This window comes from Diceros bicornis, chromosome 22 (genome assembly GCF_020826845.1).
Source record: "Diceros bicornis minor isolate mBicDic1 chromosome 22, mDicBic1.mat.cur, whole genome shotgun sequence".
Classification (NCBI taxonomy): Eukaryota; Metazoa; Chordata; class Mammalia; order Perissodactyla; family Rhinocerotidae; genus Diceros; species Diceros bicornis.
In genome coordinates, this window is record NC_080761.1 from 41,540,661 (window position 1) to 41,567,760 (window position 27,100).

The window sequence follows — 27,100 nt, forward strand, 5'->3', positions numbered from 1 at the left end:
AAGGAATAGGTCTTTTTAAGGAATTAGTCAGTGGTGAGGGAGGGTAGAGTAGAAATCTTGGAAGGCAATAGCCTAGGGCATCTTAAACTTTTTAGCAGGGAGAAGAGTGACTATCACTTTTCAAGAATGACATTTAACTCTAAATGGTTAAATCCCTTTCATCTGTCAAATATGAGTGCCTTCTGTGTGAAGGTCACCTAATTAACCATTATATTATAAAAATATGAATGATCTCTGCTTTTAAGAAATTTCTAGCCTGTTAGGAGATGCATGCTTGCCAACAGATAGTTACAGTTTAAAGTACTTCTATAAATGAATGTTAGAGGAACCGTGTGGCGGTAAGTAGGAAGCCACTCACAAAAGTAAAACTACGAAATGTTTGATTTTAGAGTCAAATTTCACGTTAAATTTTTCTCTCCCTTTTCCTTCTCACTTTCCCCCCACCCTATTGAATTTTAATAAATACCATAATGTTTTATATTCTCTTTCTAGGAGATAAAAACAGCTCATAAGTTGGCGAAGAGATGTTACACAAATCCACCACAATGGGCCAAGTGTCTCTTCAGTCATTCTTACAGTTTATGGTTTATTTGTCTCCCAGCCTATGTTAGAGTTTCTCATCCTAAGGTCAGAGCACTTCAGCAGGCATATGATGTACTTATTAAGATGAGGAAAACAGATGTGGATCCACTAGATGAGGCAAGTATAACAAATTGAGTTATTGATACTAAGATAAATTTTATTTTTGTATTTTTAAGAAAATTTAGGTCTCAGTGTTTTAAAGTGTCCTCAAGTACTTTAATTAAGCAAGAAAGGTAAAACTACTCTTTTGTTTCATATAGCTAGTACTTATTGTTTATTTTTACATATATTATTTAAAAATTACTGCTTTGGAATGAAGCAGAGACTTCCTTACTTAGACTGTTTGCCCTTGTTAAATAGAAAATAATATTGACTTCATTTTATTCTTAATATGACTTTATTAGGAAGCAAGTAGAGAATGGCTTTTAGTAAGTGGCTCTCCACTTAGGACTTGTGTCCTAGGGTGAGTTATATAACCTATCTGTGTTTCAAATTACATATATGAAAATGTAGATCTGAGTTTCTCAACCTTGGCACCATGGACATTTTGGCCCACATAAGTATTTATTGTGGGGGCTATCCTGTACATTGTGGGATGTTTAGCAGCACCCCTGGTGTCTACCCACTAGGTGCCGGTAACAACCCACCTCACCCCCCATGGCAAATATCCCCTGGAGGACAAAATTGCCCCAGTGATGTAGATAATAATGGTTAGTACATTCCTCATATGGTTAATTTGAGGGTTAAATCAGTTCACGTACATAAGGTGCCTAGAACAGTACCTGCTCATAGTGAGCATTCAGTGAATGAGGTGCTCAATGTTTTACATACGCTCTCTCTCTTAAGCCTCAGAACCATCCTAAGAGATAGGTAGTGATATTATCCAGTTAATGATTGAGGAAACTGAGTCACTTATTTAGCCTTTCTCTTTGCTATTTTTCCCTTCAAAAATTATTTTTGGTGTTAAAATAACTATAAATGATATTTAGAACCAGATTAGAATTTAAAGTGAAGTTGAAATAAAAATTCAGAGTAATGGGTGTCTGGGGGGAAGGAAGAGCCCAGAGAGAAGAGAAATAGGATTGGAGAGGGGCACATCATAGGCTTCAGCAGTAACTAATTTTTTTCTTTTTTAAAACAAAAAAGATCTTGGGCGGGCCCCGTGGCTTAGTGGTTAAGTGCACGCGCTCCGCTACTGGCGGCCCGGGTTCGGATCCTGGGCGCGCACTGACGCACCGCTTCTCCGGCCATGCTGAGGCTGCATCCCACATACAGCAACTAGAAGGATGTCCAACTATGACATACAATTATCTACTGGGGCTTTGGGGAAAAAAAAAAAAGGAGGAGGATTGGCAATAGATGTTAGCTCAGAGCCGGTCCTCCTCGGCAAAACGAGGAGGATTATCACGGATGTTGGCTCAGGGCTGATCTTCCTCACAAAAAAAAAAAAAAAGATCTAAAACTAATACAGCTTGTACAGTGTTAAGATTTGGTAATGCTTGTGGGCACACTAAAACTCATTTTTCTCTTAAGTATTATCTGTATATTAGAAAAGCTTTTAAAATAAGATAAAGTTATAAAACAAGTACAAAATGTCAGTTCTCATATTTGATGACAGTTTCTCTCATCTGTGTTTATAAAACTATCTGGAAATTAAAAGTACTTGATGAGAATCAGTGTTTTGTACCTCATAACATTTTAGTGTTTTAAAACATTTGTTCTGATAGAGTTAGTTTTTATATCTAAGATGTGTTTAACTTTGTGGAAAGCATAGAACATTTTAAAAGTGTTTTAAAGTATGCTCTATGAGGGAGCAAATATGAATTACGTTACTGTACTCTAAATTCAAAGCACAATCCTTAAGTTTCTTTGGTAACATATAAGTTCATAAGACATATCACAACTTGCCTGAAAAGTATGTTCCTCTACAGGTATTAAAGTTTTATGGTACTCTCTGGTACAAATAATTATATTCTCTTGTTTTCTGACATGCAGCAATTATGACTAGTAAGTTAGAAAACCTTTTCAGTCTATTTCCCAATAAACACCATGATAGGAGGTTTAAAATTTGGAAGGTTAATTTGTTGTATTCCTGTGTCTAACAAGTTAGATTGACAGATTTGTAGTCTCCTGAAGTAATAAAATCTCTACAACTGGAAAAAAGAAATGGTTATTTTAAAACTTAAGAATGTATATTTGCTAGGTATATTTGATGCATTTTATCTGTTTATTGATTACACATAGAAGAGCACATTAAAGTTTTCACAGTATTTTCATGTACGTTATTTCCTTTGATATTCCCAGCAACTCTGTGAGGCAATTTATATATTAGCTACATTTTACAAAGAGAGAAATTTGAAACTTAGATGAAATGACACACACATAGGCCACCCAGCAAGTAAGTGGTTTTGATTTTTAGGTCCACATTCCATTAGAACCCACTGTCTCATTCATATGTTAATGTTTTCATTTGACAACTTTGTTTTCTACATGTTATATTTGTAAAAGTTGTAATAACCTAGATTTTAAAATAAAACTTTTGGGCCGGCCCCGTGGCTTAGCGGTTAAGTGCGCGCGCTCCACTATTGGCGGCCTGGGTTCGGATCCCGGGCGCGCACTGACGCACCGCTTCTCCGGCCATGCTGAGGCCGTGTCCCACATGCAGCAACTAGAAGGACGTGCAGCTGTGGCGTACAACTATCTACTGGGGCTTTGGGGGGAGGGAAAGGAGGAGGATTGGCAATAGATGTTAGCTCAGAGCCGGTCTTCCTCAGCAAAAAGAGGAGGATTAGCATGGATGTTAGCTCAGGGCTGCTCTTCCTCACAAAAAAAATAAATAAATAAATAAAACTTTTAGAAGACCCAGAAGTAGCATATGCCACATAGGCTAAATTAAAGTCAAAATGCATAATGCATTTTGCTTTTATTTTATTTATTTATTTATTTATTTATTTATTTATTTATTTATTTATTTATTTTTTGTGAGGAAGATCAACACTGAGCTAACATCTGATGCCAATCCTCCTCTTTTTGCTGAGGAAGATCAGCTCTGAGCTACCATCCGTGCCCATCTTCCTCTACTTTATATGGGACGCCGCCACAGCTTGGCTCTACAAGCAGTGTGTCGGTGCGTGCCCGGGATCTGAACTGGCGAACCCCGGGGCCTATGCAGCAGAGCGTGCGCACTTAACCACTTGTGCCACCGGGCCGGCCCCTGCATTTTGCTTTTAATACTATTTACTGAATTTTTAATGAAGATGAAATATTTGTGTCATGCTTATTCCAACATGGTCTCATCAGTGCCTTCATACAGATATTGTTGTATATTGCTGAGGAACAAACCACCCCAGAACTTACATGGCTTACAACCACCATTTTATTAAATCGTATTGTTTTATTTACTGAGAATCCAGGAAGGATTTTTCTCCTCCACATTGCATTAACTGGAATCACTTGGTTATAATTAGTTGCTAGCTGATCTGGTCTGGAGGGTCCAAGACAGCTTAACCCAAATGCCAGGCAAGTACCTTGGCAAGGGTGACTGGAAGGCTGGGCCCATGTGGACCCCTCTTCCTCTCTGTAGTCTCAGGACCTCTCTGTGTGGTACTTGGGCTTTTTCCATGATAGCTTAGAGCTCTAAGAGCATTTGCTTCAAGAGAGAGGAAGTGGAAACTGGCAGTTTCTTAAGTCTTAAGCCAGGAAATTGGTGCAGTATCACTTCAACTAAATTCTATTGGTCATACAATCTCAGAAGCCCCTCCCCTTCAATTCAACAGTAGGGACATAGACCTCTCAGTGGGAGGAGTAGCTAAGAGTTTGTGGCCATCTTTTATCTACCACAGGTATCCAAAAGATATTAAGTTGTAGGCAACACAATACTGCAGTTGAAAAATTATATCCCTGGCATTATTACTATTTCTTTAGTTGGGTGGCTAGCTCTTATACAGGCAAACCTGGAAGGTTGGGGGGATACTTTGCAGACTTCTGAATAGATTCATTGTCTAGAATGGTTTCAGAAAATTCAGATTAATCCCAATTTGACATAGCAAGTGCTTTATTTCTTCATGGCTCACGGAATCTTAGAGTTGAATAGGACTTTAAGATATTTTAGTACAACGTAAACCTAAAGCTGAGATGCTCTGTAGAAAGTCTCTAACAGTTGGGATCTTGCCTGTGTTTCAATGGTTCTAATTGTTAGAAAGTGTATATGTTTTATGTTGAGCTCAGTTCCACCTCCCTGTGGCTTTTTTGGAGTTATTCAAACTGTTTACTCCCTCGTTTGTGTGACAACTCTTCAGATATTTGAAGAACCTTCTTGTGCCAATTCTTCTTCGTCCCTTCACACATCTTACCTAGTTCCTTTAGTTGTTCCTGATTCATGTAGTTTCCTAACACTTCTTTAACCTGGTCTCTAGGGAGTTGCTCTAGCAGTTTCTGACCTCTTTCTGCTCCAAAACTATACTCTCCATTTCTAGCTTCATAGTACTCATCCTTATGAACCTCTGCCTCTTAAAATCTCTTTTCCTATTTCATTTCTTCCCTTCTCTTGAATGAAATATCCTTTCTCAAGTCTTTTTACTTTCCCTTTTAGTAGAGAGAGCAACTTGGCTTTATGGTACTCACAATTGTTAACCAACTCTGTCATAAACAGAGCACCTTTTACAAGGCCCAAGAAGAGTATCTTCTGTATGTCTATTTCCTTATTTTCAAATTAAGCTATAGTCGTCTGCGGCTGCCCTGTCACTGTTCCTGTCAGTTGGCTCACTACTTTGCCAGGGATCCTTGAGATTCCTGTTTCATTCTTCATGGTTTCTACCATCGTCTTCTAATGTGTGAGATTCTAACTTTTAGGAGTTCCCAATTGACTTGTCCTCTTCTGATCAAATCTAGCCCTCCTCAGTAAACATATATTCTCAGAATAAGCCTTTGCTAATAATATTACAGTGATTTTAACTTGCTTCTCCTACTTTTCTAAGACGTTGGTTTACAGAACCCTTTTTGTTATACAGGCATCCTGGAGATGCTGTCTTTAATTCCTTTGGCATAGAATATAAAACATGATTTGGGAGAGAGCTATTTTAATCATACTTGATTTAAAAAATGAATTCCTTCTCAAATTATGGATAATAATAGTCATTCATTTTGTGTAAACTTAGTTACTGAAACAAATGGCACATGTGCACATAGGTCTTATGTGAAATAGTTAATAATGCTGGTACTTCCATTAATGAATAGATTTTAAAAATAATACACTGAGACTCTCAAATCAGAACAAAAGAGAAGATAGTGCTTAATAACTTTGAAAAGAAGAATTGAATAAAGTTATTTAAAAATCTCTACAAGTCAAGATGGACTAACTACTGATGTTTGGATATTGTTTTTTGTTAGGTGTGCTATCGAGTAGTAATGCAGCTTTGTGGACTTTGGGGTCATCCTGTTTTAGCAGTGAGAGTCTTATTTGAAATGAAAACTGCTAAGATAAAGCCAAATGCTATTACTTATGGTTATTATAATAAGGTAAGTAGAATTGACATTAGGCAATATATGCTGGTTTATTAAGATTGATAATTTATTATCCCTTTTATTATTCATGAAACTTCTTTTAGAGGTTTTGGAGTATAATTCTTTATGTATTACATATTTATTTTTTTAAAAAAGCAAATATTCCTAATAATTATTGTTTTTACCTTTATTTTACCTTTAGGTAGTTTTGGAGAGCCCATGGCCTAGCAGTACCCGCAGTGGTATCTTCTTATGGACGAAGGTACGGAATGTAGTCCATGGCTTGGCACAATTTAGGCAGCCGCTTAAAAAGACCATGCAAAAGTCACAGGTCTCCTCAATATCAGGTAATACATGTGATTGGAAAGATACTTTCTTGCTGAACCATAAGCTTTATAGGCATGTGAATTTTTAATTATATGAATTAGAAAACTTAAATGTAGTTCTGGTTGATATTTTCATGTACAACTCAAGACAGAGATTACCTTAGTCCAAACTTATTTTTTCCCCCACAAATTTAGAAGGTGTTCTGCAACTTTAAATGAACTGTGGGTTATTCATGTTTAGTTTCATAGATTATCAATGCATGTGTTGTTGAACTGCTATTGTCCTTATCTTTAGCTCCTCAGAGTGCCACAGGTGGAAGTGATGGGGACACGGTGAGCCACGGTAGCGTGGATAGTTCTAATGATGCTAACAATGGGGAGCACACAGTCTTCGTCAGAGATTTAATCAGGCTTGATTCCATTGATAATCACTCTAGTACAGGTAGTAAATCTGGATTTTACTAACCCTTCACTTACTCTCATGTTAAGTCTTTCCTTTTTTAAAAACCTTTTACCCTCCTTTCTCAAGTTTGTGCAATATGAGTACTTAAAAAATACTATATATAAATAAGGGAAGAAATTACACTTCTGATTGCAGATCACTTCTCTTTATTTCTTATAGTATAAAATTAACTTTGAAGTGCTCTGCAAAAGGCTCTGTCTAGCATGGTGCTTCTTTGTATTTGTTCATCATTAATTTGTGAAAGTATGTGATATAATTGTTAGGAATTGTGAGCTGAGGAACTTGAATATTTGTGACACAACTTGCAAACCTTTTTGCATTAAGTGCAAAATCTTTATTAAAGATTTGAGATGATGAATATTAAAGAGGGAAGAAAATAAGTCACACGCCATGAGAAAAAGTATTCTCTTTGCATAGTTATTACTTTATTTATTTTTTTGTGAGGAAGATCAGCCCTGAGCTAACATCTGATGCCAATCCTCCTCTTTTTTCTGAGGAAGACTGGCCCTGAGCTAACATCCGTGCCATCTTCCTCTACTTTATGTACAGGACACTGCCACAGCATGGCTTGACAAGCAGTGCGTCAGTGCGCGCCCGGGATCCGAACCGGCGAACCCCAGGCCGCCGCAGCGGAGCGCGCGCACTTAACCGCTTGCGCCACCTGGCCGGCCCCTCATAGTTATTACTTTAAATGACAATTTTTGAAATCTGACAAACTACTGAAGCTACTTTTACATACAAAGCTACGGGCATAACCTCTGATCTTTGAAGTTAGAAATAAGCATAGTTAAAGTGGCACATTGAGCAGATATATGTGTGTTGCACATCCTTCTTCTTGTGTTGTTTTTCTTTTTTGTTGTTGTGTTGTTAATATCTCAAGCTTTTCTTTAAAAAGAATTCTGAGTCTAATTCCTGTGCTTCATCTGATGAAGGTGTCTCAATGACTGAAGTTTCCTTTTCTCTGCTCTTTGTTGCTCTGCTTTTTGCTCTGTGCTGTTTCTTGGTGCTGCATTTGTCCTTGGCTCTCATGGTGTGGGGTGCAGACAGACTTGTATGACGTGAAGCTATGGATACACGTGTGCATTAATTCTGCCTTTGAATATTAACCACTTCAGGTAATTTCCCATTTATTAGGTTAAATTTTCCTGACATGCAAGGGTGGGGGAGAGATCTTTTGTTGTATTTTAAGTATTGTTACAAGAGGAAAACAATTTTCGTTTTCTTGGCTTTTTCTCCTTCAGATAAGTGTAATCATATATGTACTACTGAAAATATCCAACTAACATTTTATGATCAATTTGCAAAGCATATTCGTTATCTGATTTGAAAATATACTATGCCTTGCTATAATTCTTATTTTGAGGTTGGTTTGTAGCATCATTGTTTTAAATAGTTTTTTGGGCATTAAAGTTTTCATTATTCTAGCTGTTGAGGTGGTTTTTGCTTGCTAAAACTGGTCTGCTGAATACTTGTGCTAAAAACTACCCCCATAAATACAGAAGCATGTCTAAATCATTGAAAGTCAACATAAGGCTATAAGTTACAATCCTGTTTGTAAATTAACTTTCTTTCAACAACTAGGAATTTTTACGAAACTTTCATTTTAAAGCCATCTTATTGTATTTCCTCTTGTATTTTTTCCTAATACTTGTAGATGAAATGGATTTCATTTATGAAAAACCAAGAAAATAATTTTGTGGTATGAAACCATTTCACCAGCAATGATAGTAATAAATACTAGATAAACATTCTGCTTATCCCTCTAGATTTTTAAACTTGTCTCCTTTAATGGAAAGAACGATCTTGTAATCCTGGGTAATTGGCATAAAGATTCCAATACTTGGGGAAGAAACTTCGGATCCCTTTTCCATATATTTCTTTTTAGCTGCATTTCAAATAGCTAAGCTCCAAAACTGAATGTATAGTGACTGTGTGTCTCTGTAGAGTTTCCAGTGATGTCATTTGCTACTTACGGAGACTTCCAGCCCAGAAGCTTAAGTTATTCTTTTCTTTAAGGATTATCTTGTAGAATCTTTCCAGCTGGTCCTTAATACTGAGTCACTTAGCTTGTTGGGAGGCATATCTGGATTTAATCAGTTTACTCTGTTCCCAGTCTAGTGTTCGTTTCATGGCAGCATAATGCTTTACCAGACTTTCTGAGGGGCCAATAAAAAAGTGACTGAAGTTAGTCATTCTAAATAGCAGTATTTAAAGAAGTTTAGTTCTTTTGTTATACGGCAAACCCAAAGTTTGAGTGGCAGTGTAACAGGTGGTAGAAAGTGGAAGGCACTATATTTTTTGTTTTATGTGTTTTTCATTAACATTGTTTATAATGATTCTCTTGTAACTGGTCTTAGTTTTGGCTTTAAATGATAGAATTTTAAAGCCAAAATAGACTTTTGAAAAACTTTATTTTGGGGGCCGGCCCAGTGGCATAGTGGTTAAGTTTACGCACTCCACTTCAGCCGCCCGGGGTTCGCAAGTTCAAATTCTGGGTGCAGACCTACGCATCGCTCATCAAGCCATGCTGTGGCAGCGTCCCACATACAAAATAGAGGAAGATGGGCACAAGATGTTAGCTCAGGGCTAATCTTCCTCAGCAAAAAGATGAAGAATGGCAATGGATATTAGCTCAGGGCCAATCTTCCTCACCAAAAAAAAAACCAACAAAACAAAAAAAAACTTTATTTTGAAATAATTTCTAACTTATAGAAATAGTGCAAGAATAGTGCAGAGAATCTTGAATAACTTTTATCTAGATTCACTCACTTTTAGTTTACCACATTTGCTTTATCGTTTTCTTTCTATACACATACACACATTTTTTTCTTTTTTTTTTTTGTGAGGAAGATCAGCCCTGAGCTAACATCCATGCTAATCCTCCTCTTTTTGCTGAGAAAGATCGGCTCTGAGCTAACATCCATTGCCAATCCTCCTCCTTTTTTCTCCCCAAAGCCCCAGTAGATAGTTGTATGTCATAGTTGCACATGCTTCTAGTTGCTGTATGTGGGGCGCGGCCTCAGCATGGCCGGAGGAGCGGTGCATTGGTGACCGCCCGGGATCCGAACCCGGGCCGCCAGTAGCAGAGCATGTGCACTTAACCACTAAGCCATGAGGCCGGTCCCCACACATTTTTTTTTTTTAATCATGTGAGAACAGGTTGCATACATCTTGCCCTTTTACCTCTTAACACTTCAGTGGTATTTTCTCTTACATAACCACAGTATAGTTACCAAATTCAGGGAAACATTGATATACTATTTTAATCTATAATAGTCTTAGTCTTTAAAGTAGACTGTAGTAGTCTTTAGTCTATGTTCCAATTTTCTCAATTGTTGGAATCTCCTTTGTGGTACTTTAACTGCCTCTCTTTAGTCTCCTTTAACCTGGCACAGTTCCTTACCCTTTGTCTTTCATGACCTTGACCTTTTTGAAGAATTGAGTCCAGTTATTTTGTGGAATACTCCTCAATTTGAGTTTGTCTGATGTTTCCTTGGGGTTAGATTAGGTTATGCGTCTATGGCTCTGCTGCAAAAGTGATGATGTATCCTTCTCAGATTATCACATCCTGGAGGCACACAATATCTGTCTGCCCCTCATTGGTGATGTTAATTTTTATCACCTGCTCTGAGTGTTTGGTTTCTCTTAGTTACTATTATCCCCCTTGCAGACAATAAGCTATCTGTGAGGAGACACTTGGCGACTATGCAATAATATCCTCTTCCTCATCACCCTTTCTCCCTCTCCTTTCTCCCTCTTTTTTTTTTTTTTTTTTGGTGAAGAAGATTAGCCCTGAGCTAACATCTGTTGCCAATCCTCCTCTTTTTGCTGAGGAATTTTGGCCCTGGGCTAACATCTGTGCCTATCTTCCTCTACTTTATATGTGGGATGCCTGCCAGATCATGGCTTGATAAGCGGTGTGTAGGTCCATGCCTGAGATCCAAACCCATGTACCCTGGGCCACCAAAGCGGAGCGTGTGAACCTAATCACTCTGCCAGCCCCCACACTTTCTCTTTTAAACTTAGCATCCATTGATGATTCTTACCTGAACCAATCTTTACTATGATGGTCATAAAGTGGAGATTTAGCCAACTCTATCCTCTCTCCACGTTTATAAGATGGTGTTCTTATGTCCTTTAGACATGCCCCCATCATGTTTTTTTTTTTTTTTTTTTAAATAATGTAACTTGTTGACTTACATGTATTTATTTATTTATTTTTTGGTGAGGAAGATTGGCCCTGAGATAACATCTGTTGCCAGTCTTCCTCTGTTTTGTACGTGGGATGCTGCAGCAGCATGGCTTGATGAACGGTGCATAGGTCCGCGCCCAGGATCTGAACCTGCAAACCCCTGGCTACCAAAGCAGAGTGTGTGAACTTAACCACTACACCACTGGGCTGCACCCCCATCATGTTTTTGAGCCCTTCCTTTCTTGCATAACAAAATGTTCTTAGCTCATTCTTATACCTTCCCTGCCTGAGTTCTGGAGTCAGCCATTTCTGCCAGGATCCCAGGTTCCTTTAATAGGCAATAGATTTTAGAAACCAAGATCTGGGCTTTTAAGTATGCTTACCACTACCAGGGTGTTACCACTTCTAGACTTTTTTAGCAGAGCTAGAAAATATGTATATATATTTTAAAAATACTTCCAATTCCAAATCAACCCCACGGGTTTTTCTTTGCCTTCTCTCATTCTATTTTTTAAAAAATCTCTGTTTTTCCACATTAAGAATCTTGGCTCCTAAGAATTCTCATTTACTCATTTGCTCAGTCCTACAGTACACATAAAATCATTTCAGAATTGCTACACCCATTCCCCTGTGAGAAACAAGCCTCCTAAGGAGTCCAGGATTTGGCTGTTCCCCCCAGGCTTAGGGTATATACTCAAAATAATGTGTTCAAAAGTTACTTGGATGAGTCCTCCCCTGGTCCTTTCAGTGTGGTCATATTATTCCTATGAAGTACAGTTGGTTTCATTTTTTCTGTTTGCGTTCAATTTTAGTTACTCCCGCCACCCCAGTTTTGTTGATTTAATTTTTTTGAATATGTAGAAGTCAATACATTTCCAAAAATAAAAACAATACAATAAGCCACATTTAGAGAAGTATTCTCTCTCTTTATTCCTTCCGTCCTACTTCCCCCCATCCCTCATATGTAACCAGTTTTATTGTTTTCTGGCTTATTATTTCTGCATTTTTTTTTGCAAAAGTAAGCAGATAAATGTTTATTTCCACATCTTTCTTACACAGAAGGTAGCCTTCTATAGACACACTCCAAAAGAAAACTTGCAAAACATCTTGTCCAAATCTTTTAATTTATAGGCAAGGAAATTAAGGTTCACTGCTTCCAAATATGTAATGGATGTTCCTGCTTGCACTGTTCTTTGCTTCTTATCATTCTTATAAAATGTTTGGTGTGCTTGGTTAGCTTTCTTGTCTTCCTTTTCTCTAAGTTTAATTGTGTAGATCTGTGGAATTTTCTTTTGACATTTTGTAGCTGGACTATAAGTATATGAAAACGTTTGTATGTAAACCTGCATTTTTTTAACAGGTGGTCAGTCTGACCAAGGCTATGGGTCTAAGGATGAACTTATAAAGGATGATTCGGAAATTCATGTACCTGAAGAGCAAGTAGCAAGAGAATTGAAAACTAAAACAAAAGTGCAAAAAGAAGGTTAAGTACTGATATTTACTAGCTTTAATTAGAAAAATACCTATTTTAATTAAAAGTGTTATTTGATAATTTTGGTGATAATTTCCAGAAATGCAAGGTCTGGGCTTGTAAGATACTATGTACTGTTATATACGATAGATTTTGGTAGTCTCTGAATTTTAGAATTTAAGAGACCTTTAGAGACTCTGTGGGTCAGCCCTCAGTTTTGTAGGAAACTGTGACCCATTGAGGTATTTGCCAAAGTCATATAACTCCTTTGTGACAGAACCAGGACTCAACTGAGTCATCAGACTTGTATTCCAGTGCCCCTTCTATTTTAACATGCTCTTCCACTAGAAGTCCTTCAGATATCTAAGGGAATCTGTTTCATTGTAGGTTAAATACAGTCTGTGATTTTCCTGTTTTTTTTTTATGGGGCTCATTGAGGTAGAAGTGATTTGTAGTAATCTCTTTATGGAAATATGGAAGAATATTTTGGCTTTCTGATAATAAGATGTTCTTCCCGTCCTCTTACACAAAAGTACATTCCTTTAATGATGCCACTTATTTTGTGCTCCAGGGCTGTGCAGAAGCAAGCCCCTCTCCTCCTTGACACGTGATGAGGAGGAGTATAACTGAAAGCCAAAGCCTTAATTTACACACTTAAGAACGCTCAAGTTAAGATTATTGAATGCTAAAATAAAGCAATTATTCCAGTCAATACTGGCAACATTTATGGCATAAAGTAAATCAGACACAATAAATCTGTAATAAAATAGTCATGTGTTCACCCTTGCTTGAGGAAAAAATACATAAAATATATAAATATCAATATATGGTTTCTGTTCGATTTTGGCAAAAGTAGGAATGATGACATCCAAATATTTTTTCCCAGATATGTGTGATATCTCTGCTGTTGTGGCAAAACATTCACAGCCTAGCGCAGAGCTCCAGAGTCCTACTGAGCCTCCCGCATGGGGCAGCAGTATTGTGAAAGTTCCCTCTGGTGTATTTGACATCAGCGGCAGGAAGAGTAGCACTGGTGAGTCTTTACATACTGGGTATTAAATATTTAAAATATACTTCTACGGCTATACATGTGCCTTTAATGACATTAAATTAACTTAATTATAGTGAACATGTTAAAGAGCCAGAAGTAAGTTTGAATCCTATAAATGGGCTAAAGAAGAAGGTATAAAATAGTTGTTCAAGATATTTAATTTTTGAAAAGAGGAGTATTTAGTGTGTTTAATTGTTACTTGGAATATCTTTTCTTGTTGTAGTGCCTGTTCTCAGTGTGGTTCCTCTTTCTCATGGTAGACAACGAGAGAGGACTGTAGGGCCTCCTATACTCTTCAGGAACAGAGAGGCAGTGATGTGATTGAATTTCAGAGGGCTTATGTGTGGCAAGGTGGTTCCTAACACGGACGGGAAATGGAAGAAAGAGTCACATCACTTACTCTCTACAAAAATACCATTGGGTCTTTAATTTTGGCCCAGTTACTATAGGGACTCTGAGCCACTTCTTATATGTGATTAAGTATTTGTAATGAATAATTCTGTTGTATATGACTCCCTTGAATTTGAGATTAGTACTTTCAGTTATGTTGTAGGCCTCCCAAGTACCCTTAAGACATATAACCTAAGTATATGATTTTAGAGGACAATGAAATTGGCCTGTGTCCTTTGCCCTTCGGTAGTAGTAGCTACAGTTCACTTCTCTAAAGTCTACTGTCTTGTCTATAAGTGTATCTATTGTATGACTTTATAGAAATTAATTTGCTCAGCTTCTTAAATCAGTGTAGAAATACTCCTTATTCCTAAAGTTTTGTTTTTTTTATTTACTATGATACTAAGTTCAGTTTATTTTTAGGGATTGGGTAGTGCTCAAGAGGTGGAGCTAGATGTGTCTTTTTTGTGTGTGTGAGGAAGATCAGCCCTGAGCTAACATCTGATGCCAATCCTCCTCTTTTTGCTGAGGAAGACTGGCCCTGGGGTAACATCGGTGCCCATCTTCCTCTACTTTATATGGGACGCCACCACAGCATGGCTTGACAAGCGGTGCGTCGATGCGCGCCTGGGATCTAAACCTGCGAACCCCGGGCTGCCGCAGCGGAGCACACACACTTAACCACTACGCCAGCATGCCGGCCCATAACTAGACAGCTTTTGTTTGTGTGTGTGTGTGTGTGTGTGTGTGTGTGTGTGTGTGGAAGATTAGCCCTGAGCCAACATCTGTTGCTAATCTTCCTCTTTTTGCTGAGGAAGATTGGCCCTGGGTTAACATCTGTGCCCATCTTCCTCTTGTTTTACATGTGAGATGCCTGCCATACCATGGCTTGATAAGCGGTGCATAGGTCCTTGCCTGGGACCCTAACCTGTGAACCCCAGGCCGCCGAAGTGGAGTGTGCGAACTTAACCACTATGCCACCGGGCTGGCCCCTATGTGTTTTGAAAAAATAATTGATCATGTTCTGTATCTCATTTTCCCAACCTATGATGGCAGGGGAAAAAAAAAGGGCAGAATTTTCTTCATCAAAGGTTTAGAATCTTCTCAGAATATTGAAATGGACAGAGTCTGGGGACTGCTGTGTTTCCTTCCCTTTTTACTCATTTCCACATTATATCTTGATCTAAGATTTATTCTATTAAGAAAGGAGGTGGTAATGGGGCTTTGCTAATATATCAAACAGTCAAATTTATTTTAAAATCGAACAGATTGTGCCACTAAATTCCTGGAAATACATGAGAACCAGTAAATTTGCAAAGATCTGTTTCTCAAGTATTGGTAAAAGTTTTCAAAGAAGGTACAAATTTTGGAGATGTAAAATAGACTAACATAACTCTCTTAAAAGCTTTAAAATATCTCTAATTGCTTATTATTAGTTCTGTTTAATTGGTGTGATTACGATTATTAGTTGGTACCAGTTTGGAAGATGAAAAAGAGCCTTGAAATCAATTTGGAAGATTAAAAAAAGACCTTATCAAAGACTTTCCCCCCAAATCCCCCAGGTCATTATGCTTTTCAAAAAACAAATGAGAATCCTAAATGTGAATGGGTAGAGTTAAGTTCTGATAGTGATTCAAATAGGAAATAGCTTTTCGTCTTGGAGTGGAAAAAACTGCATGGTAGCAAAGAGTAAAAGACTGCTTGCTTCCCCCAGAGCTGGGGGAGGTTCCTACGGCCACAGGCATAATTTTGTTCCACTTGCTCAAACAAGACTGACCTCTGTGTGGGCTGAGATATGTTTGTTTTATTCGCCATTGTATTTCTAGCACCTCACATAGAAGATACTAGTAGGCATTCAGGTATTTGTTGAAGGAATGAATGTATCTGAAAAACTTTTAGCTACTCAGATTTTATCAGCCTTCTTGTAATTTGCCAATTCTGAGCACTCCTTTCTAGATTCTTTTACTTCGGGGCAGTTATTTTGCTTTGGAGCAGTAAGGCTTTGGCTATAGCCAATATATAATTCCTTCATGATCATGAATTTGTGCAGAGTCAATTCCTGGCAAATATTTGTTGAATTATATATGAAAGCTAAGATAGAAGAGATTATTTCTTTTTAGATCTGCTGTTTATCACAGAGTATATTTCTTAAATTGAATGTAAGACTCTTAAAATGTAAGACATGTTTATAGATCTATTTTTATTGATAAATGTGATATATTTTAGTGAACAATACAGGTATATAGAGCATATATTGCATGATTTTTTTAAATGTATGTGTGTATAAAAGTTACATCAGAAAATAGATTCATTTTTAATATTGTACTTTCTGTTTTAGGTAGTACATCGAATGTGCTATTTTCTCCTGAAGATCCAGTTGAAGATGCAGTTTTTGGTGAAGTTACTAATCTCAAGAATGGTGATAGAGGAGAAAAAAGACAAAAGCATTTTCCAGAGCGGAGCTGTAGTTTCAGTTCTGAAAGTCGAGCAGGAATGTTACTTAAGAAGAGCAGTTTGGATTTGAATTCAAGTGAAGTGGCTGTCATGATGGGAGCAGATGCCAAGATTCTCACAGCAGCATTGACATGTCCTAAGACTTCTCCACTTCATATTGCAAGAACTCATAGTTTTGACAGTGTTAGCTGTCATCTTGCTGATACTAGGACTCGTGTGTCTGAAAGCACTTGGGATTCTGAGCACAGATCTTCTTCGGTGTTAGAGATGCTTGAGGAAAGCCAAGAGCTCCTAGAACCTGTGGTTGATGACAGTGTAGCTGAAACTACTATGACAAAGGGTACATGTGACAGTCTACAAAATGATAGTAACAGTAATCAGTCCAGAGACTTGAAAGCAGGATCCAAAGATCTAACCAATAAGAGGAGTAGTTTATCTGGTGTTGCTAAAGCTGTTGAGAGGGAAGACGTTGAAACGGGACTAGATCCTTTGTCTCTTTTAGCCACTGAATGTATAGGAGGAAAAACTCCTGATTCTGAAGATAAGTTGTTTTCTCCAGTTATTGCACGTAACCTGGCTGATGAAATCGAGAGCTATATGAACCTGAAGAGTCCCCTGGGTAGCAAGTCTTCTAGTATGGAATTACACGGAGAGGGAAACAGAGAGTCTGGCACTCCTATTGCCTTTAGTCACCCTTTAGAGAGGAGATCAAGCCTACCTTTAGATCATGGTCCACCAGCACAGGAAACCCCTGAAAGTGAAAAGCGCTCCCCTACAGTGTCTAGGTCTAAAACTTTTACTGGGCGTTTCAAGCAGCAGACTCCTTCTCGAGGTCATAAGGAACGTTCATCTTCTTTATCAGCACTAGTGCGTTCTTCACCGCATGGCTCGTTGGGTTCTGTGGTCAGTTCTTTGTCAGGGCTGAAGCTGGATAATATACTCTCAGGGCCCAAGATTGATGTCCTAAAATCTGGTATGAAACAAGCAGCGACAGTAGCCAGTAAGATGTGGGTGGCTGTGGCGTCTGCTTACAACTACTCAGATGATGAGGTAAGAATGTTTTATGTGTGTAAGTCTGTCTGATATTGGAATGTTTGTAGTATTTTTTTATATATAAATTATTATTTAGAGATTTCTGGTAACTTTGGGTTTTTAAATTTTAAAACTTTATGCATATCCTATTTCTTTCTTGAAATGACTTGAACATACATGTATGGAAATTAATAATGAAGAGGTAGAAAATCAGGACTACTTTATAATTCCCTAGATCAGTCTAAACTAACACGTTAAGTTGGCTTCTTTGAAAGCATTAATGATTAGTGTTTGAATTTAATAATAATGCCATGTTATAGTTGCATAGCACTTCACTTTTTAAATAACTTTTACCTGCATTATCTCTGTAAAATATATGAAGTCACTCTATAACTTAATCCATAGATTTCATACTGCATAAAAAAACCTGCTAATTCTTTTTAAAAATCATTGTAAAGAGAATTAATCATTAGATCTTTTAATGAAAAAACAAGTGGAGAAATTTTGCTTGTTTTATCAAAAAAAATTAATTGCAATTTCACCATTGTGTTCAAAGAATTATATAGGACTTAGGTACTTTAATCTAGTAGAAAAGACAGACATCTCTAAATGTTCACTATTATTATTGTGACACTATGTTCTAGGTACTGTCATAAGCTCTATATCTATTTTGATATTGGAATATATATGTACATATATATATTTGTTTAATTTTCATAGCAACTCCATGGATTGGTACTGTTGTTATCCCCATTTTATAGATGTGGTATCTGAGATTCAGAGAGATTAACTTCCCCAGGTCACACAATTAGTGAGCAGCAGAACTAGAATTTGAAGTCTGGGAGATGGGCTCTAGAGTCCATGCTATTAACTATTATAGTAGCAAAGAAGGGAGCAATATCTTAGAAGAGGTTCCAGCGGGGGGCTGTCCAAAAAGAGCAAAGCAGGTGATATCTAAGTTGAGTTTTGATGGATAAATTTGAAATTGTGGGTTAGTCAAAGTGATAGGGTGGCAGAAGGTATATCTGAAAGAATAATGTGAAAAAGCATGGAGGCTTAAAACATCATGCATTTTCAGGATAATATAATCAATTTCAGATAGCTAAAGTTCTAAATAGGAAGTAGAGACACAGGAAATGAAATTGGACAAATAAGACTTGTATACCATTTGAAGGAAAACTTTATTCTATAGGCAAGCTATTAACTGAATTAAAAGTATAATATTGAGTATTATAAGACAAATCACATTTTGTATTTAAAGAGCTTACAAGGTTGGTTAGGAAAAGACGAAATAAGCTAGCTCCAAGTGTCTTACCCTGGCATTATGTTAAAAAAAAAGAACAAGAGTGAGCCATTTTATTTTTTGAAATTTTATCTAACAGTGTTAAAAAAAAAAAGCTTTCAACAGAGTAATTTGGACTTGGAATATATGACTGTAAATTCCAAGTGGTTGCAGGTCATAGTTTTTCTTTTCATCACTATAGCCCTGGTGCCAGTGCCTGGCAGAAGCAAATAGGATATACCTCATAAACATTTTCAAATGAAAGAATGGATAAAAAGTCTATAAAATGTTCATAACTGTTATCCAGAATTTAAGGAAATAATTAGGGATATGTGTAAAAACAGCTCAAGGGAATTCATCAGTATAACTTACACAAAACTTAAAGCATTCTGAATGTTTAAGCAATAGAGGATTTACTAAATACATAAATAGTACATCAGTAAATCGGATTAGGTTGTAGGGGTTTAAATAATGTAGACAATTTAATGACAAAATTAATTACATGAGAAGAATAGGTTAAAAAACAATATCCTGTTTGGTAAGAATATATTATGTATGCTTATTTAAAAAGGGCTAGAAGGATATACGTCAAGATTTTGATTGTACTCTGTGGGTGTTGGTATTATAAGTGCTTTTATTTCCTATTTTGCATATCTATATTTAATTTTTTTTTATCATTTAACATGGTTTTACAACAAGGAAGACACAAGTCTGTTTTCTTTAAAGCAAAAATCAAAGAGGAAACTGCTTATTGAAGTGTTTTCTATCTAAACTAAAGCGTCAACAATCACAGTGGTTAACAACTACAGTGTTTGGAACTTTATTCCTCTTTTATATCTCTAATGGTTGTTATTCTGAACTATCATATTGCCAGCTGAAACTCTCACAGCAACCTTATTTTAAAGGACTCATAGTATCCCTATTTTTCAGATGATAGAATTAAAAGTTAGAGAAGTTAAGGGATTTCTGCAAGGTCACATACCTAAAAAGTGATGGGAAGCCAAGATCACAGTCTGGCTGTGTGACACTAATGTCCCTACTTTACTTGTGCTGGGATCCCTGATTGCAGTGGAGACAGTGAGCTCCTAGAGCTCCCTCATTTGTGATACTGAATATTGACAGACACTCCACACCCCTAATATACACCAGGGGCACAACAAAATCTTAAAGTATTATAGGTCATTGCTTGAATGTCTTAGAGTATGGAAGGGAAATTCCAAATAATAGTGAGAAGGGTTCATGTTTTTGAATAATATGGGGATGATGATTTATTTAAGGATTATAGAGGAGTTTAATTTTGAAAAGAGTAGAGTGAATATATTCTCATTGAAGAAGGTATTATTTATATATGTGGGGTTTTATTCTTTTCAATTAAAGGAGGAAACTAGTAGAGATTACAGCTTCCCAGCTGGCCTTGAAGACCATATTTTGGGAGAGAATATATCACCTAACATGAGTATCCCAGGGTTGGTCGCCAGTGAACTTACCCAGAGCAACACAAGCCTCGGCAGTAGCAGTAGCAGTGGAGACGTAGGAAAACTGCATTACTCAACAGGTATGGGAAGGATTGTCCTCTCTTCTCATTTATGTGCCCATACTTTTCCCTCTCCCCACCACACATACAATAAACCCCATTTGTTGAGATGATCTGATAAATTTTTAATATGGCCACACCACACTATCACTGTTATTGTAAATGACTTTATTTTTAGTTATGTTTATTTTTAGTTGTGTATATTTGTGGATTATATCATTAGTTCTCAAACTTTAGTATGTATCAGAATCACCTGGAAATTTGCTTAAAAATATATACAAATGGGGGCCGGCCTGGTGGCCTAGTGGTTAAGTTTGGCACACTCCGCTTTGGTGACCCAGGTTCAGTTCCCGGGCATGGACCTACAACACTTGTTGGCAGCCATGCTCTGGCGGCGACCCACATACAAAATAGAGGAAGATTGGCACAGATGTTAGCTCAGGGCAAATCCTCCTCAGGCAAAAAAAAAAAAAAAAAATACAAATGTCCAAGCCCTAGGCTAAAACTTTTGAGATTGAAATTGTAGGATGGGGCCCTAACGAATGTGTATTTTTAACCAGCTCTCTATAATATGTATACCAGTTTGAGAGTGCCTGGGCTGTATCACTGAAATTTCTTAGCTCTCTATTGTTTGTAAAAATTGTAATTTTATTCATTTTCTCCAACTTTCTATTATGAAAAATTTCAAATGTCCTGAAAGGTTGAAAGAATCAATTAGTGAACACTCATATTCTCCACCTAGATTTAGTTAACTATTGCTAACTTTATCTATCTATGTATATACATACATACATTTTTATACTGAACCATTTGAAAGTAAAGACTTCATGATACTTCCCCCTAAATACTTTAGTATGCATTTCCAAAGAATAAGGATATTCTCATCCATAATGTGTTATGATGTTTACTTCTCTCTAGGTGAACTTCCATTTCCAAGAGGCATAAAAGGGCAGGACTTGGAAAAATCAGACCATGGTTCTTCTCAAAACACCAGCATGTCTAGCATCTATCAGAATTGTGCAATGGAGGTAAAAGTTCTTTATTCTGCCAGTGATAAAGTGGCTGTAAACATATTTTTTTAGCCAGCCCTGGTGGTCTACTGGTTAAGATTCAGCACTTTCACCACTGCAGCCTGGCTTCATTTCCCAGTCAGGGAACCACACCACCCGTCTGTTGGTTGTCATACTGTGGCGCCTGCTTGTTGCTGTGATGCTTCAAATACCAGCAGGGTCATCCAGGGTGGACAGGTTTCATGGAGCTTCCAGACTAGATAGACTAGGAAGAAGGACCTGGCCACCCACTTGCGGAAAAATTGGCCATGAAAACCTTATGAATAGCAGCGGAGCATTGTCTGACATAGCGCCAGAAGGTGAAAGGATGGCACAAAAAGACTGGGCAGGGAGCTGCTCTGCTGTACACAGAGTCACTAGGAATCTTCGACTTGAGGGCACTAACAACAACAAACCTTTTTATTTCAGAATAGTATTTAACAGAATGCTATGATACTCTTGTGGACAGAATAATAAAACAAGTCATTTTGTTGAATTTGCTTGATGTCTTATGTGTAAGCAAGGCAATAAACTGGTAGTTTTACCTATAAAGTAATTGAACTGTTAATTCCAAATTTGATCAACAAAATAAATAAAATTCTCTGTTTGTCTCAAGGGAGTGGCCTGTTAAGATGAATATTCACGTGGAGGTCTGCACTTTGTCCTCTTAGGTTCTGATGTCAAGTTGTTCCCAGTGCAGAGCTTGTGGAGCTCTAGTTTATGATGAAGAAATTATGGCTGGATGGACAGCAGATGACTCAAATTTGAATACAACATGTCCATTCTGTAAAAGCAACTTCTTGCCTCTTCTCAATATAGAATTTAAGGACTTGAGAGGCTCTGCAAGGTTAGTATTATAAATGCTCCCTTAAGAGGTAAGTGCCCCCCAAAAGGCATGATTCCTGGGGGAAGAGTGAAGTCCCCTTCATGGTTTTCTCCAGGTGTCCCTTTCCTTTTTCTCCTTCACTTTCAGTATTTGAGTCGAAAATACTAGTAATGTAGGAGACCACTTTCCATTTTATTTAACATATGATTATCAATAGTAGTTAATCCTTTGAGCTAAACTTTATAGACAATTTAAAACTCTGATGTTAGTCATTATCTTAAACTTGCTGCCTCAGTGACCTTAGTTATGTCTTCTAGAAGCAAAAAAAAAAGTGAGGGAGGCTTCAACTCTTCTCTTAACTTGTTGCCGTTTATGGTAGTGCTCTGTACAGTGAAATGACCGAATTCTAGGCAATAGAAAGGAGATTAGCTGATCTATAGTCAATCATTAAGTAATTGAGAGTTTGGTAACTATATGCTGACCTAAGCCATTATACTTAATATTCTGTTAGTTTTATGGCGCAAACAAACTTCATATTATTGTCTACCATTAGCTGCTTTTTAAAAATCTCCAGTCATAGAGGTGTTTCCTCTCTCTTTTTCCTTTTAGCTTCAGGCGAGGAGCTGAGTGAAATCATACTCATAACTGCTGACACACTGTCATCATTGGTTTGTGTGAGGGCCCTCTTTTATTATCTTCCTCCGCTCACCCATTCCCACTCTCATTCCTTTATCCAAGAAGGACGTTGACTCTCCTGTGTGTGATATATCCTTGAATATATATCCTTATAAAATGTGTTGTTTTGCATGATTATGTATTTTTAAGGTAATTAGAATAATGCTAAAAGTCTCTGTTTCTTTTTATTTTTCAGTTTAAAATCTGAGGTGCTATATGCACATTTAGTTTATTCCTTTTCTCCTATAGGAAGTTAATACCTCATCTTACTTCTTCATATTCCTAGTGTTGGATACTTCACTTGTTTCCAGTTCTCTGTCACTATAAGTATCCCCGCAGTGATGCAGAGCACTGCAAAGTATCTGTCTCCTTCTAGGCTTGTGAAGTAATTTCTCTTAGAATTATAGTCTTAGGAATGACATCATTGGGTCTTTTTTGTACATGATTTCAATCAACACTGGAAGATTCTTCCCAGATGGCTACACTCCCAGTAGTAGTGCCCAAGAATTCTCATTTCTGTACATCCTTACCAGTATGTGGTATTATCACTTTTCTGATTTTTGCATTCTAATGAGTATGATGTGGTATCTTGCTTTTGTTTGCATTTCTTTGAATACTAGTGTTTGAGTATCTCTTCATATACCTGTTAGTTATTCCAGCATTTTCTATGAATTGCTTGTTTATATCCTTTGCCTATTTTTATATTAAGCTTTCTTTTTCTTGTTAATCTCTGTCTTGAATATTCTTGATATTAATTCCTTGAAGACAAATTGTTAATTTTGATGTCATTATCCATTAATTTTCCACCTTATGATTTGTGCTTTTGGAGTCTTATTTTAAAAGTTGTTTCCCATATATAGGACATGAAAATTTTCTCCTCAGTGTTCTGTTAACTTTATATTTTACCTCTGATATTTAGGTCTTTAATCCATCTGGAGTCCACCTTTGTAAATGATGGTAGGGATCCAGCTTTATTTTTCTCCATATAATGAGCCAGTTTTCCATCCTTTCCTCATTGATATGTAGTATCACCTTTATCATATATCAGGTTCCCACTTGGACCTCACTCTGGTTCTGTGTACCTGCTCTTTTTCTCAGTACCATATTTTTCTATTACTCTTTGTGTTCTGTCTGGTTGGTAGGGTAAGTTCCCCCTCGTGGAATTTTATTTATTTATTTTGCTTATAGTTACTTTTTTTTTCGTATTTTAGAGTAACTTTGAGTTCCTTAAAAGAAAAAAAAATCCAACTGGAGTTTTCATTGGGATTACATTAGATTTATAGAATCATTGGGGAAAATGGACATTTTCAGTATTATTCTCTTATCTATGAGCATGGTATATATCTCAATTTTTTTAAGATCTTTTATGTCCTTTAATAGAGTTTTAAATTATTCTATATGTCTTGTACTTTTTTGTTGAGTTAATTGTGTTTATTAAGCTATTGTGGTACATTATTTTATATTTTCTAATTGGGTATAAAAGAGCATTGATTTTCCTCCCCAATATGTCATTATGGAAAATTTCAAACTTACTGCTAAGTTTAAAGATTTTTTTATAGTGACACCCAAATATCTACCCCTACATTCTACAGTTAGCATTTTACTGTACTTGCTTTATCACCTATCTGTCCCTCCATCTATCTTCCAATCCATCTTTTTTTTTTTTTTGGTGAGGAAGATTGGCCCTAAGCTAACACCTGCTGCCAGTCCTCTTTTTTGCTTGAGGAAAAGTGGCCCTGGGCTAACATCTGTGCCCATCTTCCTCTATTTTGTGTGTGGGATGCCACCACAGCATGGTTTGATGAGTGGTGTAGGTCTGCACCCAGGATCTGAACCCATGAACCCTGGGCTGCCGAAGCAGAGTACGCTGAACTTAACCACTGCGCCACCAGGCCGGCCCCTCCATATTATATTTTTATTCATTTAAAATAAGATATAAACATTAATACACTTCTCCCTCAAAGACTTCAGCATGCATATCATTAACTAAATTTCAGTATTTATTCACAGTTTTTTTCTTTTGAGGTACAGTTATATACCATAAAATATACAAATCTTAAATGTACCATCTGAAGAGTGAATGTGTACATTTGTACAAATCAAATCCTTATCAATATACAGAACATTACTGTTACCTCAGAAAGTTCTCTTAATGTCCCTAGCAAGGCCCAACTTTCATCCCATCCCCATCCAGGAGAAGGAGAGAGATAAGATGAAATAAAATAATGAATAGAGGAGACGGGAAATGATTAGAGACAAAATGGAGATTTATAAGGGGAGAAAAAGGGTATTATAAACAATTGTAGGTTAATAACGTTAAAATGCTGCTGTTGCTGCTCTCTTTTTTTTTAACTCAGAAAATTAATGAAATATTTTGCTTTCCATCTTCCTTCATAGCTTCCTTTAATGGTTCTCAAAAACTGAAGGGATCTTATATTGAACTATAATGATCTCCTGTAAGACCTTTTCATTCGGTTAAGAGCACTGGGTTTGCACTTTTTTTGTAATGCTGTCTTTTTTCTTTGTTTGTTTTTTGAAGAAGATTGGCCCTGAGCTAACATCTGTTGCCAATCTTCCTCCTTTTTTTTTCCTTTTTTTTTCTCCCCAAAGTCCCAGTAGACAGTTGTACGTCATAGTTGTACGTCATAGTTGTACATCCTTCTAGTTGCTCTATGTAGGATGCTGCCTCAGCATGGCTTGATGAGCAGTGAGTAGGTCCGTGCCCAGGATCTGAACCGGCGAACCCTGGGCCACCGAAGCAGAGCGCACGAATTTAACCACTACACTACCGGGCTGGCCCCCAGACCTTTTCAATGAAAAGTTTAGGACAGGAGGGGAAGAGAAAATAAGAGCAAGAGTGTGTGTGTATGTTTGAAATAGGCAGTACTTCTATGGATTGTATAATTCATTAATGACTGCTTTACCATAAAGTAATTCTAAATAGGATGAAATTTAGTGCACCTCAGGATTTTTAAAGACTTGTTTTTTCTTGGACTGCTCCGTATTTAGCTTTTTCCTGAAACCAAGTACCTCTGGTGACAGTTTACAAAGTGGCAGCATTCCATTGGCGAGTGAACCTCTGGAGCACAAACCTGTATCCAGTTCACTAGAGCCTGATTTGATCAACTTTATGGATTTCCCAAAACATAACCAGGCCATAACTGAAGAAACAAACTCTGCAGTTGAATCAAGGTACCATAGGCTACAGAGAACTCTTATGTCATAGTAAATTGTGTACCTTTGTTAAAATTTCATCTTTACAGACAACCTGACTCATGTAGGCATAAGTTCTGGCATTTCAACAATTTAACCTTAACTTTTACTGCCATATATTGTTTAAATATCTAACGAATGGATCAGATGATGAACATTTTTGGAAGTACATTTAATGTTTACAGTGGTATTTTACAAAATGAACTTCTCAACAAGGATAAAAGTATTTTCCCCTTCAGTGTAGTCATTGACAATTTCCAGAGACATGTTCTCTTCACTATGAATATTGATTGAATCAAACATTTATTGAGAGCCTGTTGTATGCTAAGCATTATGCTAAACACTAAAAATAAAAAAGTAAATAAGATCTGGTCTCTATCCTTAGGTGGATCATTAGGTAGAGATTAAATACTTGTCAATGAATCTACATTATTTATTTGCATGCAGTATATTTCTAGGTGATTTTGTTTAATAAAGATGAAATAATTTTTGAATAAAGCAACTGAATGGGCACTTAATCTTTTTAAAACAATACCTGTTATCTACCACATGTCCTCTTCCCACCCTTCACCAGAGTCATTCACTCTATCTTGTTCTTCTGACCAGTTTTACAGAAATGCCTGAAGAAAATTTAATTCTTACAAGGCGGTACTGAGTCTTCTCAGATACATTCAGTAGACTCAAAATTCCTTGTAGAAAATACTCTAGTTCTACAGATTTAGATTGTTTCACAGCCCAAACACAGCATTTCTTTTTCATTTTTTTAAGTGATGAAATAAGGAAAGCCAGTGGAGATGTCCAAACTATGAAAATTTCACCTGTGCCTAATAGTTTCTCAAAGCGAAATGTATCTTTGACTCGAAGTCACAGTGTTGGAGGTCCCTTGCAAAATATTGACTTTTCCCAGCGACCGTTTCATGGCATTTCAACAGTTAGTCTTCCAAACAGTCTGCAGGAAGTTGTGGTATGTAACGTTATAATTATACTGTGTATTCATGTATTTATTAGAATAGCACATAATTCTTCTATAGTAGATTTATTTTAATCACAAGAAAAGT

At 36.9% G+C, this 27,100-nt stretch overlaps 1 protein-coding gene across 4 annotated transcripts in view; it reads left to right on the top strand.

Moving 5' to 3' along the window:
• The window catches only part of DENND4C (DENN domain containing 4C), a 117,487-nt gene that overhangs the window by 76,330 nt on the left and 14,057 nt on the right, over positions 1–27,100 (top strand). For 2 of the 4 annotated variants that reach the window (XM_058565862.1, XM_058565865.1), the window contains 12 exons: positions 493–699; positions 5,971–6,099; positions 6,287–6,431; positions 6,706–6,852; positions 12,426–12,548; positions 13,423–13,569; positions 16,316–17,481; positions 20,123–20,300; positions 21,198–21,307; positions 22,000–22,175; positions 25,839–26,021; positions 26,811–27,006. In XM_058565862.1, the coding sequence (XP_058421845.1) occupies positions 493–699; positions 5,971–6,099; positions 6,287–6,431; positions 6,706–6,852; positions 12,426–12,548; positions 13,423–13,569; positions 16,316–17,481; positions 20,123–20,300; positions 21,198–21,307; positions 22,000–22,175; positions 25,839–26,021; positions 26,811–27,006 (2,907 nt within the window). Of the gene's footprint in view, positions 1–492; positions 700–5,970; positions 6,100–6,286; positions 6,432–6,705; positions 6,853–12,425; positions 12,549–13,422; positions 13,570–16,315; positions 17,482–20,122; positions 20,301–21,197; positions 21,308–21,999; positions 22,176–22,763; positions 22,979–25,838; positions 26,022–26,810; positions 27,007–27,100 lie in introns of those variants that run through there. The other 2 variants (XM_058565864.1, XM_058565866.1) reach the window with 2 other exon arrangements.